The sequence below is a fragment of the Lepidochelys olivacea genome (genome assembly GCF_965140295.1).
Source record: "Lepidochelys olivacea isolate rLepOli2 genome assembly, chromosome: 2".
NCBI lineage: Eukaryota > Metazoa > Chordata > Testudines > Cheloniidae > Lepidochelys > Lepidochelys olivacea.
The window spans coordinates 3,684,006-3,706,773 of record NC_140412.1 but is presented as its reverse complement, the minus strand read 5'-3'; the positions used below and the strand labels follow the sequence as shown (position 1 = coordinate 3,706,773).

Sequence of the window (22,768 nt, the reverse complement as noted above, 5' to 3'; positions counted from 1 at the left end):
TCAACGGGTAGTGATCAACGGCTCAATATCTAGTTGGCAGCTGGTATCAAGTGGAGTGCCCCAGGTTCGGTCCTGGGGCTGGTTTTATTCAACATTTTCATTAATGATCTGGATGATGGGATTAATTGAACCCTCAGCAAGTTCGCAGATGACACTAAGCTGGGGGGAGAGGTAGATACGATGGAGGGAAGGAATAGGGTCCAGAGTGATCTAGACAAATTGGAGGATTGGGCCAAAAGAAATCTGATGAGGTTCAACAAGGACAAGTGCAGAGTTCTGTACTTAGAAAGGAAGAATCCCATGCACCATTACAGGCTAGGGATCGACTGGCTAAGTAGCAGTTCTGCAGAAAGGGACCTGGGGATTACAGTGGACAAGAAGCTGGATATGAGTCAGCAGTGTGCCCTTGTTGCCAAGAAGGCGAACAGCATATTGGGCTGAATTAGTAGGAACATTGCCAGCAGATGGAGGGAAGTGATTATTCCCCTCTATTCGGCACTTGTGAGACCACACCTGGAGTATTGTGTCCACTTTTGGTCCCCCCTCTACGGAAGGGATATGGACAAATTGGAGCGAATCCAGCGGAGGGCAACGAAAATGACTGGGGGGCTGGGGCACATGACTTATGAGGAGAGGCTGAGGGAACTGGGATTGTTTAGTCTGCGAAGAGAAGAGTGAGGGGGGATTTGATAGCAGCCTTCAACTACCTGAAGAAGGGTTCCAAAGAGGATGGAGCTCGGCTGTTCTCAGTGGTGGCAGATGACAGAACAAGAAGCAATGGTTTCAAGTTGCAGTGGGGGAGGTCTAGGTTGGATATTAGGAAACACTATTTCCCTAGGAGGGTGGTGAAGTACTGGAATGGGTTACCTAGGGAGGTGGAGGAATCTCTATCCTTAGAGGTTTTTAAGGTCCAGCTGGACAAAGCCTTGGTCGGGTTGATTTAGTTGGTGTTGGTCCTGCTTTGAGCCAGGGGTTGGACTAGATGACCTCCTGAGGTCTCTTCCAACCCTAATATTCTATGATTCTATGAACCTATCGCAAAAGTTGAATGAGGTGTAGAACCAAATCCTGCGGAAAGTCCCTCCTGCTTTTGCCTCTCCCTAAAGAAACCACATTGTGTCAGCGTGTGGTACATCCCCCTGCTTTTCTCATGCCCCTTTCTGGCACAGCTGTGACTGCAGGGCCATTTAGTCACGCTAACTCCATCTTGTAGACCTGCAAAGGCTATCAATGGCTTTCATGAGCTTTTCTGGAGGACTGGGCCCAGGGTGTGGTGATGTGCACGTGGCAGGCTAGCTGCAGGGCTGGGGGTACAGAACTGCAGTGGAGTTCAGTGGAAAGGGTGCTTACCTGGGACTTGAGCCCTGGGTTCAATTCCCAGCTCAGCCACAGACTTTCTGTGACACCTTGGGCAAGTCATTTAGCCTCTCTGTGCCTCCGTTCCCATCGGTAAATAGAGAGAACTCTTCTCTGCCTCCCCAGAGTGCTGTGAGCATACAATCCATGAACAGCTGAGAGATGCTCAGATACTACAGTGATAAAGGCCATAGAAATTGATGGAAACTTAGCGCTCTTCTCTCTTGCTGTTCCTTCTATGGCATTGTTGTGGCCATCACCGTGTGTCTGATCACTAATAGAAATCATGGCATTTATAGGGAGCTTTTACATTAAATGCACTTTACAGACATTAACAAAGAAATTCCCCAAACAGCCCTGTGAGGTGGGCAAAAAACTCTCTGTATTTAGACAGCAAATATTATCTCTGTATTTAGACAGCTCCTATGTATGGAACACCTTCCTTGGGCTGCTCCTGATCCCTTCTCAACACCACCGCTTCAGGATTGCCCACAGGAAATCAGCCAGGCTCAGAGGACCGAAGTGGTGGAGAGAGGGGATTGCACCTGTTTATGGACATAACTGCATTTGCTTTTGTTGATTATTTTGTATCACTGTGTATTAAAAATGTATATATTGGATCATCTCCCTCTCTAGTCTTCATAATCTGTTCGTCTTCTTAGATCGTAAACTGGTTGGAGCAAAGACCATCTTTGTATGTTTGTACAACACTTACTACATGAGGGCCCTGGTTGAGGCTACTGTAATATGAATACACATATACTTTGCAACTGAGGAAACTGAAGCAGAGGAAGTGACTTGTGCAAGGGAATTGGTTTGGGAGCTGGAATTAGAACTCAGGATTTCTTGATTTCCAATTGAGGGCTTAAGCCACCAGACTTCACCTCACTCTGCCCCCTGGGCCAACTGTTATTTTTAGGGATAGTTACGTTTCCTGGCTTTATGCAAAAATCCCATCATACATAGAATATCAGGGTTGGAAGGGACCTCAGGAAGTCAGCTAGTCCAACCCCCTGCTCAGAGCAGGACCAATCCCCAACAATGCTATGATCGCTATAATCACATGCTATAACCGCTATCAGTTTTTGGTTTAAATACGTTTATCTTTACATCTGGTCTACATTTCCTAGACACAGCTAATTTTAAAGGCACACTGACAAGGCCTCCCATTTCAAATCAGTATTAATCTCTAGTGCTTTTCAAACATGAATTAACTTCCTCTCACTTTCTGTCACAGGGTGTATGTCATAAGGGCACTGTCTGGTCCCCATGGAATAGGTTCCTGGTCCATGACTGGGGTGTCTATGAGCTACAATGATCCAAATAATTGAGGTGTTCACTTCAGCTCTGCTTTCCCTGCCCCTTGCTCAATGATTGTTTTTAAGGCAGAAGGGGGCACTAGTGTTTGGAGTGAAAATCTCTGTCCTTTCTCTTAGGGTAGTTCACACTTCCGGTTCTAGGCCCTGGTTCAGGACAGCACAATCAGTGCATCTTAAGCACATTCTTATGTGATGTCCTGAACAGCAATGCTTTCCTGACTCTGACCCCTACACTCTACTTTTGTGGGAAAGACCTTGCTGAATTTGGGGTTTTTCCCCCTCTGCCTAGTCATTCTCTGAGTTCACAGCCCTTTGAAGTAGGCAAACATCAATTCCTTTTACCAGTGGGAAAACTGAGTTGTGGAATGATTTGACTAAAGTCACACTGGAAATCTGGGGTAATGGTGGAAATAGAATGTGAGTCTCTTGACTCCTAAGGCTTCTGCCCCAACCACAAGACTTTCCTCCTTTCTTAAAGTTGCACTGTGTTAGCCAACTACTGCTGGTTATAACCAAAACCAATCCCTTCAATGCTGTGGAACTAACATTAAAAACACCGTACCTCTCACCTTAGGTCCTACACACAAACTCATCTCTGCATATGTTGTAGAGTGCACATATGCAGGACGCTCTGCCTGGGAGATGTTCAGTAAGAGCAGAGCTGGTTTTGTGACCCCCTTCCTGTAAAGTTGGTTACTCTGTCAATATGGAAAGATGAAGTTTTCTCGTGAAGTTTTCTGACCAGTGGCCTTCTCCATGCACCACGTTGACATTCCCACCTCCCCTGGATATCTGTCTTTTGCCAGAACACATTTATTTTGAGCTGTTGGGAGCTAGTGAGTATTTTCACACAGCTGCAGAATGTGTCTCAGATGAGATGTAAAACCCAACAACCTGTTCTCTTGTGGTTAGTAAAGCTCCTACAGCCATTTTCACAAGAGTAGGAGTGTCAACCCCCAGCTTCTTGGCCAACTTGGAGTATTGTATTCTGTCTGCCTTCCATTTCTAGTGGAGATAGGATTTTTTTCGTCACTTCCTGGTTTACCCTATGGTGTAGCATTGGTGTGCTTAGTTAAATAGCAGTTATTTCAACCAGAGCTGGCTGCATTTCATTGCTGAGTGAAGCATCACATGCAAAAAGTAGTAAAAAAGCGCACCGTGTAAACAGAGATGGAATTGTTAGCTGCATGTATAAAGAGACTGATGTTCATAGCTGCCTTAATGCTTTCATTCCAGTGTTCTTATTAGAATTTGAATACTGGGTTAAATTCTGTACTGCTTTATATTCTGTACAACTCGTGGCCTGAGTTGTCTTTGCAGCTTGTATTTTTCAGTCTCTCTGGTCTCTCCGATCTCACCCCCCAAGTCATGTTCTGTCGGGTTCGACAGCTTTGTATCAATGCAGACAGTGACAGTGCACTTTATGTACTACTAAGAGCTTGTGTATACAGGAAAGCTGTCATGGTATAAGGTAAGGTGTGAATTTAAACCATGTAGTTATACCGGTATAGCCCTCTGTGTAGAAAACCTTATTTGGATATAAAAGTGCCTTTTTTCAATCTGGCTTAGGTTGCATGAGTCAAGGTTTAGGCTAAACCAAAAAAAGCCACTCTCATAGCAGAATAAGAGTGTCTACACCGAGGGTTATATCGGTATAGCTGTGCCATGAGAGACAGGCTAAGGCAATGACTTCCAAGGCTGTGCTCGGCACTGATGTATTGCACACAGTGTGCAGAGTATGTATTTGGGGAGAAAGAATGATCTTGTGGTTAAGGAACAGGTCTGGGTTTTGCCACATTGATGGTGGGAAAATCACTTCCCTCCTCCCTTCCTCAGTTTCTCCATCTGTAAAATGGGAATGACAGTTCCCTACAGGGACGTTGCAAGGTTTAGTTCATTAATGTTTGTAAAGTGCTTTGAGGTCCTGAGATGGAAGGTGCAAATGTGTCATGCAGAGCAATACTGACTCTTATTAGGGTGTGCCCAGAGGGCAGTTATTGTATTTGGGGGAAAGCTTTGACATCAACTCTTCGCAAAAAAGCCTAGAACTTCATGTGCAAGTTCCTGGGATGCAGGCCTTGGCAGAACCTTTTTGTGCCTGAAGACCTAACTGGGTCTGGAAGCCCTTCCAAAATACTGGACTCCCCAGGCACCGAATGGGACCTAGCTCATGCTGCTCTCCTTTCCCAAGAGCTGTCTGCTGTAGCATTTGCTGTGGGTGGCACCCCGGTTTCTGGTGCCTTCCCCATACTCCAAATCACATGTTTAAGAGTGGAGAACCCCACTTCCTCCCACAGGTCCAACCCCCTTCCACAGCCTCTGGGAGGCAGGCATTAACCCCACAAATATATGCTGCATCTGGACATAAACCAGTGACTTTATCTGGGCGGGGCGATAGCTCGATGAGTGCAAGGAGCCATTCGGCAGCTCCTCATGGAGTCCCCCCGCAGCTATAGCACAACATCCTGAGTCCCCGGTGCCGAAATACAGAGCACTGCTGTCGAGCCTGAGTAACAGTCCAGACTGCCCCAGCTCCAGTGCCAGAAGAGGGCTCCTCTACCCCTGCAGGGACCATGGGTGCTTGGGAGCAATGCCAGCCCTGAGTGGTGATTCCTGTCTCTGCTGGGTTGCCGGATGTCTGTCTCTGTGGTTGCCATGATGGTCAGGTCTCCTCTGCTGTGTCTGGCCATGCCTCTCGTCTGGCTGCAGCTGTGCCCTGACCTGTTCAATGTGCCAGGCCCCAGGCCCCCAGATCTAGGCTGCATCTGGGTCTGCTCCCTAAGGCAGCTGTAGCAGCTCACTGCCCAAGCCCTTGGTCCTCTTCCCACCACCAGAGCCAACCAAGTGTCCTGCAACCAATCCCCTGTCCCAACTTGGGTCGGGCTGAGCTCCTGCTGTCATTTGCTTCCAATGAGAGGTAGAACTGGCGTGGGATTTCCTCCCAGCCTTTTAACCAACCAGGTCTGGGGCACAGGGGCCAGGTCCCCTCTCTGCCCACCCATGGAGGGTGAGGTGGAGGGCTGGTGTTTGTACACTGCTGCCACGTGCCTAGTGAGTGAGGGGCTCCACAGCGCAATGCAGAGAAAAGCCACAAACAGATGTCCGTACAACAGGCATTCTCAGTACTATAGCGAGCCTGTAGCAGGGCAGGGAAAGTTGGGCAGGACAGGAGACAAAATCCTATGCAAAGTAATGTCCAAAGCCTGCCTGTCTGTATGGAGGTCTGTATGGGTAGAACTAAATCTTTCCAGGCCACAGTCTGTTGGGTCAATAACCGCCCACTTGTGCAGCATATTCCTCTTGAATGTGGTTATATTTCTGCCTAATACAGAGCCAGCCCAATATTCAGCTTCTGAACGTCCAGAGGGAAATATCTCATTAACCCCTATTTGTATTCAACTCTGAATACTAAACATGGCCCCAGTGTAGACCCCAAAAGCCCCTTCCCTCACAGGGCACGTGGACATATGAAGACTCATGACCCTAAGAGTGTGGCTTGGTGGAGCATATTCTACTCAGCAGACTCTGGTCACAGGTGAGTGTCTTCCCTTTCCAGCTGTACACTGAGCTGGATAAACATGTATAGCCTACCAGTGGTCTGAGATGATGACTTGTATATATCCCAGTTACATGGAGAGGCCTAAGGCAGGTAATGCCATCGTCATTCCAGTCTGCTTTCCACACTGCGGGAAGCTCTCCGTGGAGTTACAGCTTGTACAGTCCCACTGGCTTCCTTTGACCATGGCTGTAAGTAGGAGTGAGCAAAATGGCCATAGTGATCAGTGGGGAGGGGGGATGAATGGAGCAATGACATCGGCTGATCAGTGGCTTCGCTCACCTGCTCTAATACAGCCTCTCCTAGTAGTAGCTGATAATATTGGCTGGTGAAATGTGACTGATGAAGTGTTTTACTTATTATCCATGATTCTGTCTGTTAGTTTTACATCTTTGTGGGGCTTAGGAACCCCTCTCCTAGGAGTGTCCACAACTTGGTGGGTGCATTGGGTGCCCTGTTAATTCTGTAATGATTGATTTGCTGTTCACTGTCTGTGAAGGATCTAAGTGGGTCGATGCAGATAGTAACAATGACTTGTCTGGCTATTGTTTCTCAGTCGGAGGATCTTGGTGCCTGTGCCCAGTTTGAGAGCAGCAGACAGAACAGAAATATGATGCCTAGTGCCAGCTGTGTCTTCCCTACCTTCACCCTACGAAAGCCCTCCTCGGAGACAGACATTGAGAACTGGGCCTCCAAGCACTTCAACAAGCACACCCAAGGGCTCTTCCGGAGGAAGGTCTCCATTGCCAACATGCTGGCCTGGAGCAGCGAGTCCATCAAGAAGCCCATGATCATGACCAGCGACCGCAACGTCAAGAAGGAAGCATGTGAGATATTTAAACTGATTCAGATGTACATGGGGGACCGGCGGGCCAAGGCAGATCAACTCAACGTGGCTTTGGAGATCGCCACCAAAGGCTGGAGCATGCAGGGTCTGAGGGACGAGCTATACATCCAGCTGTGCCGGCAGACCACTGAGAACTTCCGTTATGAGAGTCTGGCACGGGGCTGGGAGCTACTGGCTATTTGCCTGGCCTTCTTCCCGCCCACTCCCAAATTCCATTCCTACCTAGAAGGATATATTTACCGGCACATGGATCCGGTGAATGACACCAAAGGTAAGAGAGAGACTGCTGTTGGTTGATGTTTACCCTAAAGAACTTGAAACCCTTTTTTCCTTTTGTACTGTGCATTGTGACCTCCCTGTGAGACGAGTGAAGCACTTGTAAATAACCGGCCAGCCGGAGAGGCTTAGCGAAAGCATCCATAGGCTTTAGCACTGGCCTTTCATCCCTGGGACACTGTGAAATCCAGCATGAGATCCAGCATGAAATGAGCTCAATAGCTTCATGTTAGACCTAAATGACAACTAATGGTTTCACCAAGCACCAGCTGGGCTCTTGCACACATGCACACATGCACACATGTGTAACGTACAGATGTTTGGGGCCTTCTTCATCTCTGCTCAGGGCCCACACAGTCCTGCGCTGGTCCTCAGCGTGTATTTGTTCTGAGGAGAAATGTAAGTAGCCAGACCTGCCTTTTGCTTATCTCTAGTGATGAAAATGTCACAGATTGCTGCGGTGTGATTTTTAACGATGTGCATGTCCTGCCGGTTCGCGAACACTGTCAGCAGAGAGCAGCCAAGCTATCCGGATGGCCCTCTTGATTACGGCAAGTATGGAAAAAGGGCTCCTCTGCACATTCAGAGTCCGATTTCCTGACTTCAGTGACAAAATTCCATTTTCTACCCCTGTTAGCCCTGCAGAGGCAACCCAGCTGTGGGGAAGGGAGCTGGATTCTCTCCTGGCTTTTGCATCATCATCAGAATGATTAACTCCGTTCCAACAGCAGAATCTTATTATCAGTGATGATACAGAAGCTGGAGAACAGCACCCAGCTTTACTCAGACGTGAGGGGCAGGCTGTGGAGCTGGCAGCTGGAAAAAACAGTTTCTCATAAATTTAGTACATTTCATCTGGCGTCTGTGAAAGACCCCCACAAGGCCATTGTTAAGGGTCCTTTTCAGAGCTGAACTGCACTTCAGAAGTGACAACTTCCTGTACTCCCCCTCTGCTGCGCAAGTTGCTATCTAGACAGGCAAGCTTCACAATGCTAATCTCACTTTGGTGAGCACAGCATTAAATCTGAATCTACATGCTCATTGCACAGGTTTGAAGCCATCAGAGCTATTAGGGCCTGCTCATGCTCCCTTTGACTTCGCTGGGAGCAGGATTCAGGTCCTAAATGAAGATGAGGCAGTGGGATTGGCAGCGTTTTGTTCTGGTAGCCCAACGGGTGTGCACGAGCGTGTAGTCTGAGCCTGCTTCTTCATGGGAGCAAATCCTTACAGTACTCTTGAACGGATGCGGTTTGCAGGGGTGGGACAGTGTAAAGGCTTCCATGTGCTCTTCGCAGGAGCAGGGGAAAAGCTTGCACCACCCAATCTCATTTTGTGCAGTGTCTGTCATGCCAGTGTCTCCCAAAGTGCACATGCTTCGCAATGGGAAATACACCAAGCCAGCTCCTCCTTGCTTTGCACTGCGTCACTAGTGTGACATTGCTGTAAACTTGCTTTAGGCAAGTCTGGAGAGGATCACCCAGGTGTAGGGGCTCCCAGCTGCTTACAGCCTAGCAGGGAAAAGGGCATGACTGGAGAAAAGAGAGTATGGTTGGGGCACACCCATAACACATTGATCCTGGGCTGCACTTTCAGCCCCCAGTGCCCATTGGAGCCCCGTGTCAGTCAGCAGCCTGGATATTGCTCTGTCACTCAGTGCATGGGGGCACAGCCATGCACAAAGCAATGCCAGGATCAGGGGAGTGCAAAGGAGAGCATTTCACACCCCACCCCCAGACCCAGATGCAGGCAGCAGAAGAGATGGTTTCAGGTGAGGTTTGAACACAGAAAGAACATTGATAAGATACAGGAGAAGGCTCACAGACCAGGGCTGACCAGGGCACTGGGAGAAATAAGAAAAATGTTGCCACTCGATGAGCTAAGAAGAGGCTGACACTCATGGAAGGTTTGTAAATGTCCCTAGATAGGCAGAGGGTATTTTGGACTGTATCTGGAAGTGAGTGGGGAGAAGTGGAGGCAACAAACCTAACTGGCTTCAAGACTGAGCTTGATAAGTTTATGGAGGGGATGGTAGGATGGGACTATCTACAATGGCATGTGGCCCATTGGCGACTGCCGATGGCAAAAATCCCCGACTGCTGGAGACAGGACACTAGCTGGGGAGGGCTCTGAGTTACAACAGAGAATTCTTTCCCAGGTGTCTGTCTGTCTGGTCTTGCCCACATGCTCAGGGTCTAACTGATCGCCACATTTGGAGTCGGGAAGGAATTTTCCCCTGGCTCAGATTGGCAGAGAGCCTGGGGTGGGGGCGAGCGGGATTCAACTTCTGCAGTATGAGGCACAAGTCACTTGCAGGTATAAACTAGTGTAAATGGTGGATTTTCTGTAACTTTAAGTCTTCGTACCATGATTTGAAGACGTCAGGAACTCAGCTAGAGGTTAAGGGTCTATTACAGCAGTGGGTGGGTGAGGGTCTGTGGCCTGCAATGTGCCAATGGTCAGAGTAGATGATCATGCTGGTCCCTTCTGACGTTAAAGTCTATGAGTCTGTGACTGGAAGGGAGATAAGGATGTGTTTCTCTTGTCTACACAGCAACTAGACATCTGCAGCCAGCCCGTGGCAGCTGACTAGAGCTTGGGCTGCAGGGCAGTTTCACTGTGTGGACTTGGGCTGGAGCCTGGGCTCTAGGACCCAGTGAGCTGGTGGTGGGTGTCCCAGAGCTTGGGCTCTAGCCTGAGTCCAGAAGTTTACAGAGCAAGGAAACAGCCCTGCAGTCTGAGCCTGAATCAGCTGGCATGGGCCAGACATGGGTTTTTCTTTCTGTGTAGACGAGCCCTGAGCTGCATTCTGCATGGGCTGGTGTTCAGGCCATCGAGAGGGCGAGGAGGAAGTTAGACCTCAGCACATTCCCATCTTTCTCTCCAGGCTCTGCTGGTGAGTTGGAAAGAGGAGCAGCTGCATCTTTAAAAGCTGCCCCTCTGCAAGTTCGATTTCAGCTCTGACCCATTAAGTGTCATTTCCCTATACATGTCATCTGCAATATGGCAATCCCTGAATCATCTGCTTTCTACCTCCTTGCTGTCTGGCGCTGCAGTTAAAGCTAGTAATTGGTTACTCTAGACACTATTAATGTAAGGCTTTTATTTTCAATCATGAAGCAGTAAACCATATATTAACTCCTGACCGGGGCAAGCCGCAGCTAATGCTCTCTGCCTGACGACCATTCAGGAGAAAATTATTTTTTAACGAGGTGTGAAAATGCATTAAACTGTTTCCTTTTCCTTTACCTTATAATAACTCACCAGGAGTCCCTGAGATGACAACGCTACAAAATCAGAGAGAGAACAAAGGTGCCAACACCTTTCCTGGCAGGCTGGAGCTGCAGACAGTCATTAAAATAAGCCACGCAGTTGGCTGTGAAGTTTCCTTTATTTCTTGACCCACGTTTCCCCTGCTGTATAGTCAACAGCTTCTTAAGCAACGTCCTAGCCTCAGGAGGGAAGAACTCTCTCTGTCCCATCAGCTCCCATCCAGTACGTGTGGTGCCCCGGGGGACAAACATTGCTCTGCTTGTTTGACCTGGACTCTTGAACAAATGCCTTAAATCTAGTTTCATCAACAGCATGATGTGCTGTTTGGTTGATTCTCTTTATTACAGCTCTGCATTGGAGCCTACTGTCTGGTGTAACCCCTGCTGGTCATTCAAACCAAGGCTGGGGAGCAACCCTCTGTTTTCCCTGCACACTAGCACTTAGGCTCATCTTGACAGCAGCTGCTTAAGGGTTTAGTCTTGCAGAAACACAGATATCAACATGTGTATACAAGTTTGTTAATTATACGTAGCCTGGTTCCTCCTTCTCCATGGCCTTCCCAAGTCACAGCTGTCCAGGTGCCTCATTCATCTCCTGATCTGGTTCAAAATCCCCCCTTCCCCACTTTTGTTAAAAGGCTTGACTTAGGGTATGTCTATACCAGAAACGTAAGCCACCGCAGTAATCAGCTCTGCTGGCAGCTTCCTGCTGAGACCCTGGCTGCCTCACAGGCTCCTGGCAGGCTGCCTCACAGGCTCCTGGGCTGCCCCCATCCCCCGCCACTGGGAGTGGGGTCCAGCCACCCAGACCTCTCGCCCTGACTCCCAGCCAGGAGTGGGGTCCAACCACCTAGCTTTCCAGGGAGCTGGGGGGCAGGTGGGCCCTTGCTTCCCAGCTTTCTTCTCAGTTTCATGGCTCATGCCATGAAATTGACAAGACTGCCAGCAGTGGATGTAAGGAACACAGTGTCTAGGGGACACTGCATCACCCTAACTACACCAACATAAGCCCTACGCCTCTCATGGAAGTGGAGTTATGTCGGTGTAGTAGGACACTGACATCGGCAGTGACACAGATCGACGTAAGCTGCCTTATGTCAACCTAGCTGTGTAGTGTAGACCAGGCCTCAGTCCAAGCAACATTACCATCTAAGTGTGTCTTGTCCTTCCAAATCCCTCTCTGTCCCTGCTCAAAATCTAGTCACCTATTGTGCAAATGCCTTCTCCTGTGCATCTCCTGCTGCCTAGAACAGCCTTTCTGTATCTCTCCATCCATTTCAAATCATAGCTGAAAACCTCTTTCATCCTTGTCTCTCCCTCTTAGCCTCTCTCTGCCTTAAATTATGTACAGCAAGACCCCTTAAATCAAGTTGGAGCATCACAACATGGGTCTTGTGTTTCCCAGAGGCTGCATATGTGAGTTAAAGATCTATTGAATCTATCTGATCTACTGGCTTGTCTGGTCCCCATCACCATAAACAATATTTGGGCATCGCCTCCACATATTTAAAAGTAGATACAGCAATAACCATTTCTCCCTTCTCAGTCTGTGGGAGAACTAGCCGGATTAATAGTTTAGCATTTGTGGGGGAGTGTGTGTGTTGTGTATACGAAGAACTTACTAAGGGAAGATGAAATCTGAGAGATGAGGTTTTTTAGATTTAGTTCCAAGTGATGAGGGCTGTCATCTCATCTCCTGTGGCATTGAGTTCCACAGTCTAGATCTGTCTCCTGGTAAAGTTTGGTCTCATGTAAGTGTCTACATGAGGAGAAGATTTCTGATAGTAGATGGCTCCTTAATCTTTGCATACAAAGTCACAACAAGATGCAATGGCTGGAAGCCAAAGCTAGACAAACTCAGGCTGGAAATAAGGCAAACATTTTTAACAGAGACAGTAATTAACCATTGAAACAATTTACCGAGGAACGTGGTAGTCTCCATCACTTGGAACCTCTAAATCAAGATTGGGTGTTTCTAAAAAGTATGATCTAGTTCAATCATAAAATCTGGGCTTGATGCAGGAAGCACTGGGTGAGGTTCTGTGGCCTGTGGTATGCAGGAGGTCAGATTAGGTTTAGGTGATCCTAGTGGTTCCTTCTGGCCTGAACATCCATGATTCTCTGAGCCTTCCCCACAGGTTGACTGTTTCATGGTTCCAGTGGAACATAGTTATGGCTGAGGAGGGGAGGTGATCTCTCATGTAGCTGGGGTCATTTCCATGGAGAATTTTGAATATCAGGACAGGGATCTTGTATTGGGTTGTATTCAGAAGGGAGCCAGTGCAGTGAGCAGAGCCCCACAGGGCTGTGTTCATGGCTCCAAGTGCTGCTATCAGACAGGCTGATGCATTTTGTACTTCATGGAGCTTTTCCAGGGCTCGAGGCTTCATTCCAACATCTGGGTTACAGTAAGCGAGCCTGGCAGCCATGCATGGCCAGTTCTGAGTCTGCTACAAGCAGGCATACACTTCTGGCAAGTTGCAGATGGAAACTGGGAGTGTTTTGCTGCCATGACTGTTTGGGCACCCAGTAAAGATGCCCAAAGACCAAAAGCCTACAGATTGATTTAATATGCAGGAATAGGCCCTGGATAGCAGAGAGGTTACAGGGAAGGCAAGTTCTTGAAAGTGCTTCTCTCTTCTTACCAGTATCAGTTGGTCTTGCCTGGGTCCGACTGCTCTGTGCCCACGGTGATGCTCTGAGTTGGACACACAAGCTGGGCGATGGTGCTGGCTACATTCGATGTAGGAGAGCAGCAGAGCTGGGTGTTGTCTGTGTCTTCCTGGCCATTCAGCCCTTGTTGGCTGCCTAGAGATGCTGAATAATGTGGGGGTTATTGGGTTTTGGAGGTGGAGAAGCAATTCTCCATAACAACCTCTTGGGTTTGGTTGGAGAGGATGGGCCTGAGCCACTTCGGGGTATTTCTGGTCACCCCGGCAACCTCTCGAGGGCCAGACAGGGGTATCTGGTGATCAGTGGTATTAGGTGCAGCAGAGGGGTCCAGCAAGGTGAGTGTGGATGGACTTGTCCTCTCTTTGGGCACAAGGAGGCCATCTCTTAGAGCCACAAGTGCTGTCTGTCCCTGTGGTGGGTTGAAAGGGACCCAGGATAATGGCAGCTACCAGGTGGTGTTGGAGACTGTGGTTTTGAAGCTAGATACTGGGCAGTGGTTTGCAAGGCCTTGAAGATGAGTAGCTGCCACCTGCTCCAGTTTTATACAGGTTAATTGTGGCCCTCGGGCCCCAGGCAAATTGCCAGAATAGGCCTCGTTTAGGCAAAGCTTGGGCACCCTCTGTGTGATCCCTGTATCTTGTGTTTGTATAGTGGGCGGGGGATTGCTTTCCAGCTCTGCCTCTTTGGGCTGGCATGCATGTAGCAGCTTGCACTTTATCACTGGTTTCATCATCAGTTCTGAAGCAGCACCGTTTAGTGCAGATGCCTGTTTTCGATGATGTATAGTAGCCGTCCAACAGAGCCAGATAGGTACCCATGCACCCATGGCAGCTTGGAACACCATTAGAGCTCCAACAGGCTTCCAAGTGGCTGTCTTCTGCCATCTCCCACAGTGCCTTTGCCTGTGAACCGCCAGCCTGCAAAGTGATATAATGGAAAAAAGGCCTATGTAATTTTGTGATGGTACATGCAAAGGCCTCAAGTCCTGGAGCAGGGAGGGGCTAACCCCACTGTACCTGGCTGTGGGAGCCTGAACCAGGAATGCTGGGTTTCATTCTGGGCATCTCATTGTTGGAAAGATATTGGCAAAGTTTAAAGAGCAAACAATGTGGAGCTTGGCGGAGTGATGACTAAGGGAGGGGACCAGAACGGGCTCCAAATGCTAGTGAGGCATAAGCACCAGGGAGGGGCTTGTATGTGGGAGTCAGGGATGTGGGGAGCAATGAGGGATAATGGGATAAAGATTAGAAGGGGGAAGTGGGAGATAATGTTTTGGGAAAACTTCCTAACCATGAAACTCATTGGTTCTGGGATCATCGTCCCAAAGAAGTAAAACTCATGTCTCAAAGCCTTGGAAAGAATAACCCTATTCTGCTTCCCAGGATTGGACCAGCCAGCACCTAAGAGCAGGTGTCCTCCCTCCGCTTCCCTGTGAGTGGGAGTCATGTGGGGAGCAGAGAGAGCAGGTGCTCAGACGCTGCCATGGTGAGAGCAGGATAGGGACGTAAGTAGAATCGAGAGATCCTTGTAGAATGCTGTGCAATGGGCTGTCCCGGTGGAACGTGTCCAGAGCACTGGGCACCCAGTGTGGAATAGCCGCCAGCATTACTTTTTGGTGAGGGTGCTAGTGATCAGGGTCCACGTTCAAACAGCATGACTAGTGCTGCTAGCTCGGCCTCCTTGAGCCAGCTGCCAAACAGCCGGAGTGTGGAGCGTCTGAGGGCAGAGCAGCTTGCCGTGGGCAGAGACCATCACTGCGGCATTGTAGCCTCTCTTTCTGCAGAGACAAGCCCCTTCCCTTGTTTGCCGGCTCCTCTGCTGCCTGTTTTCCTGGAGTTCACATGTGGGTGGCAGGCAGTGGAGCGCTGGGCTGGACACAGAGGGCTTCTTGTTCTCGGTGGATTCAATTCCTTACCCAGATGAGCCCATGGAGGGTAGGGTGAGATCATGTTCCCTGGCCTTGCGGCTGCTGGTTGTGGTGGTCTGGCTTTCTGAGTGGGTGACTGTGTGTATGACAGGTGCTCTGTGGGCACGGACAGGGAGAACAGCAGCCACTGTGCAAACTCCAGAATAAGAGAGTGCAGCCCCTCTCCCCTGTCCCCCGAGAGCTGCAATGACGCTGACTCTTTGGGAAGTAGCAGATTTGTTACTGTACCTCTCTGATCAGTACTGTGCCCATTAAATCATCCAGCCAGCAACCTGCTGGCTTCCACTCACTGAATCATCCAGAACTGTGTGTGTGTGCGTGTGCATTCTCTGAATCCACAGCCCTCCCAAGCTTTGCCCCAGCGAGAGCCATGTGGGCATTTGCCGTGGGCCCAATGGCTGCACCAGGGAACATCACGGCCACCCTTTTCTTTAATGCAGAGTTGTGGCTTGTGGATACTAAAGGTCCCAATATCCAGTGCTCCATTTTGATCCAAGATGGATCAGTACATGCTGGGACCTGCCGTCTCTGGGGGCAGTTTCAGGCTGAACTGTAGATTTGACATGGGGGCCATGCTGTTGTCTCTTGGTTCCTCTGACTCCCCTTGTTGTTTTAAATCCTGTTTCAAACCCTCACCTGCTCTCTCCCCTTAATGCTGATGATGATGATTTGATGTCTCTCTCTTCCTTTTCCTGAGGCTCACTCTGCAGTTCTGGGTCAGGGACCCCCAACTGGTGGTTGTGTGTTGATTTTTATTGCTGTGCCCTTCTACCCCCGGACTCCCATGCTTCATACCAAAGGCACTAGATAAATCACAGTGTCATGCTAGAGACCAACTGTCTTGCTGCTGATGTGACATTATGAGCCCCTATCAGTATGACTGAAGGGAAGACAAGCTGATAAGCAATGACTTGTATATTATACTGGCCCCCTGTGAGGGGGCTTGTCTTCCTCCACCTCTAACTCTAGGCTTCTGCAAGGCATTTGGCTTGGTACCACACAACATTTTGATTAAAAAACTAGAATGATATAAAATGAAAGTGGGGCACATTACATGGATTAAAAGATGGCTAACTGTTAGGTCTCAAAATGAAATTGTAAAGGGGGAATCATCATCAAGCAGGTGTGTTTCTAATGGAGTGGTTCTTGGCCCTATACTGTTTACAGTTTTTATCAGTGACCTGAAAGAAAACAAAACCTGATCAAGTTTACAGATGACATAAGAATTTGGGGGAGTGGTAGATAATGAAGAGGACGGGTCACTGTATTAGTGATCTGGATTGCTTGGGGAGCATTTTACTATGGCTAAATGTAAATGTATACCTCTGCGAACAAAGAATGGAGGCCATACTTACAGCATGGTGGACTCTGTTCTGGGAAGCAGTGACTCTGAAAGAGATTTGGGAGTGATGGTGGATAATCTGCTGAACATGAACTGCCAGTGCAACATTGCAACCAAAAGGGCTAATGGGATCCTTGGATGCATAAACAGGGAATCTCAAGTAGGAGCAGAGAAGTTATTTTACCTCTGAATTTGGCACTTCTGTGACTGCTGCTGGAATCCTGTGCCCACAAACCAAGAAAGATGCTGAAAAAATTGGAGAGAGTTTAAGAGAAGAGCCACGAGAATGATTAAAGGATTAGAAAACCTGCCTTATAGTGATAGATGTAAGGAGCTCAATCTATTAGTTTAGCAAAAAGAAGGTTAAGGGGTGATTTGATCACAGTCTATAAGAACCTACGTGGGGAACAAATATTTGATAGTGGCTTCTTCAATCTAGCAGAGAAGGATCTAACACATTCCAATGGCTGGAAGTTAAAGCTAGACAAATTCAGACTAGAAATAAGTCATAATTTTTTAACAGTGAAGGTAATTGGCCATTGGATCCATTTACCAAGGGTCTTGGTGGCTTCTCCATCACTGGCAATTTTAAAATCCAAATTCTAACAGCTATGCTCTAGGAATGATTTGGGGGCAGGTCTCTGGCCTGTGTTAAACAGGAGTTCAGGCTAGATGATCACAATGGTTCCTTCTGGCTTTGGAATCTATGAGTCTACCAAAGAGACCATTTAAGGTATGGTGGCCCTTAAAGACCAACTCTGGTCATCTGTCCTATGATGGCTACTCTTCAATCCCTGATTGTAATTTTCCCAAGGGCCTGATAACCTGGACCTTAGAAAGTCCTGTCCCTCTCAGCTGTTTCCCAAGAATCTCACCCCACCCTCTAAACAGTTTCAGCTCCTTCCCAACCTCTCTCACCGTGCCTCCTTCTGCCTGAGTTGCAGCCTTTTCTCCCAGCTGCTGCTAGGCAAATAATTAGCCTCAGGTGGTGGAAGCTGTTCTGTTCATTAACTCCTCTGTGGCTGTTGCTGTATAGTGTTTATACACCCCATCACCATGCCCCAATCCTGCAAGCCCAGCAGCTGCAGAGCTCCCACTGACCCGAGCTCTCCAGGACCTGGCCCCTGGGCTGTAAACAGACTGCAGATGAAGGTAGTTGTTGATAGTCATCCCATCCCCCTGTCTCCCTTAGCCACCCTATAGCCAAACTCACGGTACAAAAGGCGGGATCAGAACATGGGATTAGGCATGAAGAGACCCATATTCTATTCCTGGCTCTGTGCCTAACTTTATATGCAAATGCAGTATAGTCCTAACCAGTAATATATATAACAGGTACTTCAAAAGGGCCAGTTTCTCAAAGCTAAAAACGATCATGAGCAAAATTGAATGGGAGATAAATACAAACATAAAAATGTGAAGGACAGTGGAGTGTTGTTTAAGAATGCTTTACTAGGCACCCCAAAACCCACAATTCTGCAATCACTTAAAGTTTCTTTGGTTAGAAACCCTACCCCCAAACATCCTGGTTAAGAGGGGTCATGAAAGTAGCAAGTAATTTTTTTAAAAAAAAATGGAAAAATGGAGAAGTTGATTGCAATGAAAACAAATTGGCAGTTACGAAATGCAGACAACTGATAAGACAAGCTAAAGGTATCAGTGAACAATCTGTAGCTAACAAGGTTAAGGACAATAAGAGGGAATTCTTTATTATATCAGGAACAAACAAATACCTTACATTAGCACAGCTCCACTATTAGATAATGATAGTAAAATTATGAGTCAAGATGCTGAAAAGGCAGAAAAATAGTCAATAAATATTTCTGTATCTGAAAGGAAGCAGACTGATGTACTCATATCTTATATTGATAAGGAAATATTTTCTATTCTTTAAATAATTAGGGAGGATATAAAACAGCAGCTATTAAACATTTTTAAATCAGCAGGACCAAGGTTATTAAAAGATTTAGCCGAGGAGCGCTCTGAACCACTAACGTTGATTTTTAACAAATTTTAGAACACTGGAGAGGTTTGAGAGGACTGGAAAAGCTAATACTGATCCCTGGCAAAATCTTGAAAAGGCTGACACAAGGCACAGTCAGTAAGGAATTAAGGAATGGTAGCACAATTAAAGCCATCCAATATGATTTTACAGAAAATAGATCATGTCAAACAAACTTGACACTTTTGATGCGAGTACCAGTCTGATTGATGAAGGTAGCTGAGTTGATGTTAGCCTTCTGTAAGGCATTTGAGTTAGTCCCATGTGACGTTCTGATTTTATGAAAAGTAGCATTATATAAAATCAGTGTAGTCCATATTAAATGGATTGGGAACTGGCTAACAGAGATCTCAACAAGTGATTGTAATGAGAAATCATCATCCTATGGGGGTGTTTCTAGTGGGGTCCCCCGCAGATCTGTTCTTGAGCCACAACTATGCAATATCTTCATCAATGACCTGAAAGAGAGTATAAAATCTTTACTGGTAAAGCTTGCAGGTGTCACACAAATGTGTGAAGTGGAAAATAATGACGGGGACAGGTCAGTTGTACAGAGTGAGCTGGATCATTTGGCAAGGTGAGCTCATTTGAACATGAATTTTATCACAACCAAATGTAAGGACATGTGTAGGAAAAAAGGGTAGGTCATACTTATAAATGGGTTGTGCAGAATTTTATTTTTATTTATCATTTCAGCAGATAATATCAGTGTTTATTTTTAAGCATTTTCCCCATTTTTAATTGATTTAAATTTTCACACTTGTGGGAAATTATGCAAAGAGTCAGACAATAATTATTTAATGATGGTAGATTTTAAGATTCAAAAACTTAAAAGCTTTATAACCATTAAAAACACTAATTGTCAAAATCACATCAAAATATATGAAGTAAATATCGTTAAATAAAACTCTACGTTCTTAAGCAGTATTTTTCTCATGTTGCATATCTGTAAATTTCAATTATTATCAATGGAAATTTTTTTCATGTGTGTGTACCATAAAATTGATGTTTAGTGAGTTTACTTATAGGAGGGGAGACAGTATCCTGGAGTGATATGACACTGAAAAGGATTTAGGAGAAAAGGTAGATAATCAGTTGAACATGAGATCCCAATGTGAGGCTGTGGCTAAGAGGGCAAATTCCGACCTATTCATGATGACGACAGCACCTCCTTTGTCAGCCTCTTTGATTATGATGTCAGAGTTGTTTCTGAGGCTGTGGATGTCACTGTGTTCTACATCCCCTTAGATTTAGAAGCAGGGGAATATTGAATAGGAATAAGGAGGTGGTATTACCTCTATATATATGGCATTAGTGAGACCATTACTGGAATAATGTGTCCAATTCTGCAGTCCACACTACAAGAAAGATTTGAGATCTGGAAAACCTGCCTTATAGTGAGAGACTAAAGAAGCTCAGTCTATTTAGTTAGTTTTTCGAAGAGAAAAGGGTAAGAGATGACTTGATCATGGTCTAAGAATACCTACATGGAGAAGAGATTTCTGGTAGTAGATGGCTCTTTAATCTAGCAGAAAAAGCTTAATGAGATCCAATGGTTGGAAGCTGAAGCTAGACAGATGTAGGTTAGAAATAAAGCACACATTTTTAACAGTGAAGTTGATTAACCATTGGAAGAACTTACTTAGGGATGTGATGGATTCTCTGTAACTTGAAGTCTTTAAATCAAGACCAGATGTCTTTCTAAAAGTTGGGCTATCAGAGTTACAGGCTTGAGATAGACATTACTGGGCGAGGTTCTCTGACCTGTGTTATGCAGGAGGTCAGACTATATGATCTTAATACCGTCCCTTCCGGCTTTAAAATCTTTCTGTTTTCTCACCTATAAAATGAGGGTAATTATATGGACCTAGGTCACAGGGGAGCCAACAGATTAAGTTTTTGCGGAGCATTTTGAGATCCTTTGCTGGAATGTGCTATAGACACACCAAGTACTGTACTATGAATAACGCATTCTCATAAAGCAGTCTCTTGGGCCTGTTGTTCTAGTTTCTCTCTTCTGACCTCCCTCCAATTTACAGGCACCTCTTTGGCACGGAGATGCTATTCTGGTGCAAAACATAGGATTCGGGGTGCTGAATCACTAGTGCCAACAGATAAAGACTCTCCTCTCCCTTGCTTCCTGTCCTGCCGCCTCTGTGCAATACAAGAGAGACTGGCTTGGATCAACAAAAAGAAAAGGAGGACTTGTGGCACCTTAGAGACTAACAAATTTCTTTGAGCATAAGCTTTTGTGAGCTACAGCTCACTTCATCGGATGCATGCAGTGGAAAATACAGTAGGGATGATCAGATGATTATGCATCCGATGAAGTGAGATGTAGCTCATGAAAGCTTATGCTCAAATAAATTTGTTAGTCTCCAAGATGCCACAAGTACTCCTTTTCTTTTTACTGTAACAAGAGTGATCAGGTAAGGTGAGCTATTACCAGCAGGAGGGGGGGGGGACCTTTTGTAGTGATAATCAAGGTGGGCCATTTCCAGCAGTTGACAAGAAAGTGTGAGGAACAATGGGGGAGAAATGTAATCGAGTGACCAAAGAGATTGAAGTGTTCTCTGACTGGTTTTTGAATGTTATAATTCTTGACGTCTGATTTGTGTCCATTTATTCTTTTACGTAGAGACTGTCCAGTTTCGCCAATGAACGGGGCAGAGGGGCATTGCTGGCACATGATGGCATATATTACATTGGTAGATGCGCAAATAAACGAGCCGTCACGGTGCCAATGCCTGAGATGATGGGACGTCCAGGATTTCCAGGTTTATGGATCTTGGGTAGCAGATAGAAGGTCCTCCTGAAGGTTGAAACAACAGACTGGACTTCTACATAAGTGCTTCCACTGATGTGCACGGGCTGAAATTGTGGAAAAGCAGCATCACTTGCCCCATAACCTCAGCTGTGCAGAACACAGTGACATCCACAGCCTCAGAAACAATTCTGACATCATAATCAAAGAAGCTGACAAAGGAGGTGCTGTCGTCATCATGAATAGGTCGGAATATGAACAAGAAGCTGCTAGGTAGCTCTCCAACACCACTTTCTACAAGCCATTACCCTCTGATCCCACTGAGGGTTACCAAAAGAAACTACAGCATTTGTTCAAGAAACTCCCTGAAAAAGCACAAGAACAAATCCGCACAGACACACCCCTGGAGCCCCGACCTGGGATATTCTATCTGCTACCCAAGATCCATAAACCTGGAAATCCTGGACGCCCCATCATCTCAGGTGTTGGCACCCTGACAGCAGGACTGTCTGGCTATGTAGACTCCCTCCTCAGGCCTTACGCTACCAGCACTCCCAGCTATCTTCGAGACACCACTGACTTCCTGAGGAAACTACAATCCCTCTATGATCTTCCTGAAAACAGCATCCTGGCCACTATGGATGTAGAAGCCCTCTACACCAACATTCCACACAAAGATGGACTACAAGCCGTCAGGAACAGTATCCCCGATAATGTCACAGCAAACCTGGTGGCTGAACTTTGTGACTTTGTCCTCACCCATAACTATTTCACATTTGGGGACAATGTATACCTTCAAATCAGCAGCACTGCTATGGGTAGCCGTGTGGCCCCACAGTATGCCAATATTTTTATGGCTGCCGTAGAACAACGCTTCCTCAGCTCTCATCCCCTAATGCCCCTACTCTACTTGCGCTACATTGATGACATATTCATCATCTGGACCCATGGAAAAGAAGCCCTTGAGGAATTTCACCACGATTTCAACAATTTCCATCCCACCATCAACCTCAGCCTGGACCAGTCCACACAAGAGATCCACTTCCTGGACACTATGGTGCTAATAAGCAATGGTCACATAAACACCACCCTATACCGGAAACCTACTGATCACTATGCTTACCTACATGCCTCCAGCTTTCATTCAGACCACACCACACGATCCATTGTCTACAGCCAAGCTCTACGATACAACCGCATTTGCTCCAACCCCTTAGACAGAGACAAACACTGACAAGATCTCTGTCAAGCCTTCTTACAACTACAATACCCACCTGCTGAACTGAAAAAACAGATTGACAGAGCCAGAAGAGTACCCAGAAGTCACCTACTACAGGACAGGCCCAACAAAGAAAATAACAGAACGCCACTAGCCGTCACCTTCAGCCCCCAACTAAAACCTCTCCAACGCATTATCAAGAATCTACAACCTATCCT

At 46.8% G+C, this 22,768-nt stretch overlaps 1 protein-coding gene across 1 annotated transcript in view; it reads left to right on the top strand.

Annotated features, from left to right (window-relative positions):
• The window catches only part of ARHGAP39 (Rho GTPase activating protein 39), a 422,273-nt gene that overhangs the window by 262,620 nt on the left and 136,885 nt on the right, over positions 1-22,768 (top strand). The window contains exon 5 of the mRNA XM_084619553.1: positions 6,788-7,349. Within this exon, the coding sequence (XP_084475679.1) occupies positions 6,788-7,349 (562 nt within the window). The remainder of the gene's footprint in view (positions 1-6,787; positions 7,350-22,768) is intronic.